At 41.8% G+C, this 6591-nt stretch overlaps 1 protein-coding gene across 2 annotated transcripts; it reads right to left on the reverse strand.

Annotated features, from left to right (window-relative positions):
- Positions 1–621: 621 nt before the first annotated feature.
- On the reverse strand, positions 622–2598 carry LOC136544864 (uncharacterized). 2 transcript variants are annotated; one of them, XM_066536930.1, is made up of 2 exons: positions 2466–2598; positions 622–2369 (listed from the first exon to the last, which is right to left on the reverse strand). In XM_066536930.1, the coding sequence occupies exon 2, from the start codon at positions 2349–2351 to the stop codon at positions 816–818; it is 1536 nt and encodes a 511-aa protein (XP_066393027.1). In that variant the 5' UTR covers positions 2352–2369; positions 2466–2598; the 3' UTR covers positions 622–815. The 2 variants fall into 2 exon arrangements, with proteins under 2 accessions (XP_066393027.1, XP_066393028.1); XM_066536931.1 differs by having other exon boundaries at positions 622–2366; positions 2466–2594.
- Between the last annotated feature and the right edge of the window lie 3993 nt (positions 2599–6591).

Below are 6591 nucleotides of genomic sequence, written 5' to 3' on the forward strand. Positions count from 1 at the left end.
TTGTGATACCATGTAGGATGGAGAGAATTGGTGGAATTGGATTGATTGTATTGCTGAGCCTCGTGAATTGATTATATAGTACATTGCTTAGGTGGCAAGAAGCCTTCCTTAAAGATAAGGAAGCCGGGATTACATGATCCTAATCTACTATATCTAGAGATATCCAATCTACTATATCCAGAGATATCCTAACACGTATGACCGTGACAACAATGGCTTGGTCTTGGTGGCAGCAGCTATAGATGGCCATGGACAAAAAAACCATCGAAAAGGCCTTGATTCACCTCTTTACACATTTGTCGTCAATTACTTATATTAATTCGAAATTCTTTTGATTCACCTTTTCTGTTTACCTGATGGTCAAGTTTTTTTTGATTGATCCACGTCACATGATCTAGATTTCAGGCATAGCAGTGATGGTGCCTTTTGGAACATTCTAGTCATGCTAGTTGTTGCAGGACGAGAGAACATGTTCTTTGGACAGAACAGGGGAGGATCAAAGAATTGGTTCGAAACAGAGGAGCTACTCTTGGAACAGTGTTTCACGTTAGCTTGCTATTCTTTTTCCTGTTGGACTCATGTATTTCAAACATTCTTTTGTATTCATAATTAAGGCTCGATCATATTTATAGATACCAGAACTGACTAACTGTATAAAATTGACATGTAACACATTTTTTTCTTCATATCTACATGATTCTAGACAGATTTTCCTGAACCTGTCTAGCTGAACTGACAATGACTCAGGGTGAACCTCAACATGAGCAGTACATGAGCACATGATTTTTTTTCTGTAATACACTAGAGCTTAGACACTAAGGAAATGAACTGAACTCGGACAGCGCCAACTGATTTTCCTTTTCTTTCTGAATCCAATCTGCAATCGAGTCCTGCAGGCGAATGGGTGCATGCGCAGCCCACAAGTCAAGGAAGTGAGGGATCACATATGTCTGGCTCTCCAGTTCCTGATCCACTCTTTTCAAAGGTTTCCCTTTCCTAGCTCTCGAAACCCTTGTTCGCCACGTGCTTTGATTCTTCAAGATTGCATTCTCAACCTGGACATATGCAGTGCCATGTTTAGAGTTCCATAGTGTTTGGTATGCTGAAGCTTTGGCGTTCTGGTGGAAGTAATCTATCGCCTTTGGTAGTATCATCTCTTCCAGCTGCTGCAAGGTAGTGTTTGTATTCAAGCAACTCTGCTCTTCACCATTGATCGCCTCAGTTGCAGAATTAGTATTCACTAAAGCGCCATGTGGCATAAAAATGAGTCCAGCTTTCAGAAGTGGAGACTCTTGAAGTCTGCCTCTAGATGGCGAGGTCTTCTGACTGTTGTACGCAGAAGGTGAAACATGGCACTGCAAATTCACTTCAATAACTGGCTCTAGAGAAACATCTGGTATTCCTGACATTTGTACCTTGCTACTACAACGCGCCTCATGCGGGTCACGCTGCTTGCAGCATAACGGATTCGGGCGAAACCATTGAGTGGCAAAGCTAAGAAGATTGTCCCAGTGTTCTTTCTGCTGTGACTCACCATATGGCACCCATGACAAGTCTTCTGTAGGTAGTAGCGTAAGTTTTTTCCTAATGTTTTCAGCTGTAGACTTGAAAAGAGGGTCAAACAACTGCAAGCACTTAACTGCAATCCCAACTATGTCTGTACTCTCTGAAAGCTGCAGCATAATACTCAAGAAAAAATTATCCTCTGGAACGTTACTATCTTTCTGCATAAAGAACAGGATAGCCTCTATTCCATGCGCTGCAGTAATAAAGGGCACCAATTGTAGAAACAAATTAGGACACCCATTTCCTGGGTTGAATTTATGCTCTAGTTTCTTGCCTGTTAAAAGGTGACGGATAAGAGGGTCGAAGGGCATGCCACAGCGTGTCGTGCCACCGAGCTCTACGTATCTCAGAAACTCACTAGCACCATCTGCAAACCACTCAAATCTTCTGATAATAGATCTGCTTGACTCATAGCTGTTGTTGCCCAAGGTAGAGAAAATAAAAGATTTGGTAGCATGCGCTATCCGTCTAGGAAAGGAGGAATTCCTCACCTCTTCTTCCATCTGTTCTTCTTCAAGGACTCTTTTCTTGCATCCGTACAGCGTGTCTTCGCACTCTTGAGCAGCACGCTTCAGCTTCGAACGCCAACGCAACAAGGAGGCGTCAGTGATCTGCCACCCATCTGATATCTCAAGAACAGCCTCCAGCCTGGTGTGCGCCATCTCTAGCCTCTCCAAATTTCTGTGCTTATTTGATTCATCTTTCTCCTCGTTTTTTTGAACAAGATTAGATAAGACTTGGCTAACTGTCTCTTGGACAACAGCCGAACTGACGATCTCTGCCATTAGGACTCAAGGATCCTGCTGAGGAAATTCAACATATAACAGTATACATGAGAGATTAGATATATAAACACTGGATCTCTAGCGAAGATTAGCTTAGCAGTTGTAAGAACGTACCTCTGACTGAATTAATCACACGTACAATGAGGCAAGACGAGAACTCAAAGAGAATACAGTGATGTCAAAGAGTGGGAGCAAGGGAAGAAAGAGGAACGCAAGTACAATGGCAAGGGGTGTGGAGGATTTGTTCTCTACAAAGGGAAGAAGAGGTAAGGTAAGGCAAGTCCCTCGAGAAGACTTAGGGCCTGTTTGGTTTCTGCAGTGTCTCCTAAAATTTCTGTCACATCGAATGTTTGGACACATGTATGAAGTATTAAATATAGACTAATTACGAAACTAATTACACAACTTATGACTAATTTGCGAGACGAATCTTTTAAGCCTAATTAGTCCATGATTTGACAACTTGGTGCTACAGTAATATGTGCTGATAACAGATTAATTAGGCTTAAAAAAATCGTCCCGCAAATTAGCCTCCATTTATGTAATTGGTTTTGTAATTAATCTATATTTAATGCTCCTTATTAGCATCTAAACATTCGATATGATATGAATTTTAGGAGCGACTAAAGAACCAACAAACACCCCTTTATATATATATATATATGACATAAGCGAACGATGAGAGTCACCAGTTCGTTACATATTTGAAAATCAAATGAACTTGGTGTAACAATTAAAGACAGGGAAAGAAAGTGAAATGCAGGTTGGGAATGTTTCATATACACAGCAGTGGACATGGAACTTGAAGAGCTCTTGGTCTGGCAGATAAAACAAGCTAGACAAACCTGAAATCCTGGTCAACAGTCGAGAGGCCAACACGCAGCCGTCACCTGGAGAAGTCTTGTCCTCTTGTCAGTTGTATTGTAATTTAGGCCGCGTTTAGTTGGCCTCCTGATTCGGCGCCGCCGAAATTTTCGGCACTGTAGCGACACTGCTGAGTACTGTAGCATTTTGTTTTTATTTGATAATAATTGTCCAATTGTTGACTAATTAGACTCAAAATGTTCATCTCGTAAAGTACAACCAAACTGTGCAATTAGTTTTTAATTTTGTCAACATTTAGTACTCTATATATATACCACAAATTTGATGTGACGGAGAATCTTCTTTTTGCATAGTGCCAAATTCTGGAATCTGGCAAACTAAACATGGCCTTATAGTAGATGAGGCCAACACGCAGCCGTCACCTCAAGAGCGTCTGCGTGAGGGAAAGCGCGGCGCCTCTGCCGTCAACTCCGGCTGCTGACCGTCCTGCTCCTGGGCGTCGCGCCACAGCGACACGCCATACATCTCTCGTCTCCATCGCCCTCCTCCACCCACCACACTAGAGGCGTGACCCAGAAGCATCTTTTGAAAAGGTCCATTTTGTGAGAAATCAATTCGTTTGTGCACACAAGAACTAGAACGTGAACAGAGAGATGTAAAGGAAGATGGAGTTCTTTTGTATTCAGTTTTTCATCTCATCTTACAACTGAAAGGGACTCCCTATTTATAGCCAAGAAGGCTAAAGTTACTGTTATGGCAGGTGGAGCCGGCCAAGGGTCCACGCGGACTTAAGCCCGTATAACCCGGTAGTCCGTGAAATCACGAAAGATTTCAAACCAACTCACATACCAGCCAAGATCGTAATAAGTTTAGCGGTCACCATCACATATTACATAAAAAGTTCGCATCTCAGATACATCAGAGTTTAAACATAGTTATTACAAAACGAGTTCAAATAGAAGTAGCGGAAGCCATTTGTTCAAAACCACACACACTCACACGGAGTTCAAATACAGTGCCAGCTAATGATCATCTCCAACAAAAGCATCAGACGAGACGTAAAGAGTGACCATGCCCATGGTCCTAAGCATCACCCATTACAGGATAAAGGCAGTTGATACAGTAGCCGTAATACATCTGCCCATCTGCAACAAGTGGGAATAAAACCCTGAGTATGAGAAGGTACTCAGCTAGACTTACCTGACATAACCGAAAATAAGTGACACCAAGGATTATGAAGGGCTTTATAGTAGGGTAGCTGACTCATTTGCAAAAAGAGGCATTTTAGCATTTCAAGAACCTTTACAAAAGCATTATTGTTAAGTTAATTATTATTAACCTGTCGACTAGATTTGCACCTATACTAGAGCAAACATGTGATTAAGAAAATAATGATAATCCATGATCATCAACAACTTCTATAATGTCATATTCATTATAACTGTCCAAGTGTTCCATTAACATTACTACGATGAAGTAACTCAAGTCAAGTGCTCACTATCCAGGAGCGATGGCGATTCGAATCGATTCCTAACCAGCTGGTGATTTATTTCTTACACAAACCTCACTCACCCGCTAAAGTGAGGTATCGGTCACCGAGTCAACTATCCAGGAGTCTCGAGTTTGCCAGGAACCACATGTACCCGGGGGCCGACCGACTGCTCTTTGGTCTTATCATCGCGCCCCCGTGTCCTACCACACCTGCTCCGGCACAGTGCGCTGTGGGTAATCTACTCGGCCCGAATAATCTCCCAGCTTCGTGGTCGAAAGGTACTTTATTCGGCCAGCTAAATGTAAGGCATGCGTTCAACATGACTCGAGGCCCAACAACGGTCGGTCCTTAATCGACACAGACGGAAAGCACTACAGTCCAAAACTCTATAAGTCTCCATCCGGTCTCAACTTCATTTAACACTTAGTTATACCATGACTACATAGTTATCCAAGCAGATCCAGGTAACCACCTATAGCTCGCAGGTGACAGAAAATCACCCGACTTCTACCGGTCTAAGCCAGCTAAGCATTGACTCGACTGCGGATACCAGGATAACAAGGATATAGTATAACAAAGGTAGACAAGGTATAATGCAGCAACAGGTTGCAAACAACTCCAGAACATAATGTGTCAATTAAAGTAAAGCATTTAATTAATAATTGCAAACCGGGGAGAAAAATGCTCTGGGGCTTGCCTCTCTCGAAGGAGCTCGGGCGGTGATCGGAGCACTCCGGAAGTTCCTCAACGTCCTCCTCGTCTGCTTCGGTCACTTCCTGCGGCTGCACTTCGAGCTGCTCCTCGGGCTCCTCGGGTATGATGACTGGGTTCTTGGTTTGTGATCCTGTATGATGCATTTGCGTAAGTGCTTATGCAAAAGGTGCATCGGATGAAATGAGCACAATGGATATGCTTGAATGCAAGGTAGTCAACATCATCCAAGAACATGTACTACAATCACATGTCATCTACTGCATTCTCTTCTACTACTAATATGCTAAGTCAACACATCTCATTAAATGCTTCAAAGATATACCAAGGCTTCACTAATTCCTTAATCATGCATAAAGCAACACTTGATTAAACCCTAATTAATAATAGGTTTGAATAGCAACATCTATTTTTATAGATTATAAAAATCTTAGAAAATTATCATAGTACAGTACTACCCTAAGTAGTCAACCACCAGATTTTTATGGCATTTGGATACGTGGAATAGCCTACACAAAAATAACAAGCTTGGACCTAATTATGAGCATGAAAATACTTTGTATTATGAAAAGTGTCAAACAATAGATTTAGTATTTTTCCTAGGTTCTAAACAGTAAATAATCTCTGTACAAAAATTATCACATGCATGTTTTTTACAAATTTTGCTCTCTAGCAAAAATAACAAAAATCAGCCATTAAAGGCACTTGAACTACATCTCACAATTTTTCTATAGGACATGCTTGGCATATATTTTTACTAGGAAGTACATTACACAAGAAGAATAACACACTTGGAAGCATATTTTTCTGAAGCATATAGGTTTTACTACACATTTTACAAGATATCAGCAATATCAAGGATTAAATGAAGCTCTACATTAAAGTATCTCAAAACTGACATGCAATATTTTTATCCAGTATATCTGGTGACAAGAAACACCACAAAATTTGTTTCATTCGGTTTGGACCAAAAATGACCAAGATATGGTTTTTTCCAAGCTTTAAACCAAATTTGAAAAATCATTTCGAAAACAAAATCGAACCCTAACGGCTACGCGTACCCAGCGCTATACACAGATCCGAAACAAAAACGCTAGGCGCACCCGGTGCTGTGCACCCAGACCTATTCGCACCGTCAGCACTGACAGGTGGGACCCAGCGGTCAGCCGGCCCCACGCGTCAGCGAGACAGAACAGAGGAGGCGGCTCGCGA

The sequence above is a fragment of the Miscanthus floridulus genome, chromosome 3 (genome assembly GCF_019320115.1).
Source record: "Miscanthus floridulus cultivar M001 chromosome 3, ASM1932011v1, whole genome shotgun sequence".
Classification (NCBI taxonomy): domain Eukaryota; kingdom Viridiplantae; phylum Streptophyta; class Magnoliopsida; order Poales; family Poaceae; genus Miscanthus; species Miscanthus floridulus.

What these genes read in the sequence shown, in the direction of transcription:
- LOC136544864 (XM_066536930.1), bottom strand. Translation starts at nt 2,351, where the DNA reads ATGGCAGAGATCGTCAGTTCGGCTGTTGTCCAAGAGACAGTTAGCCAA.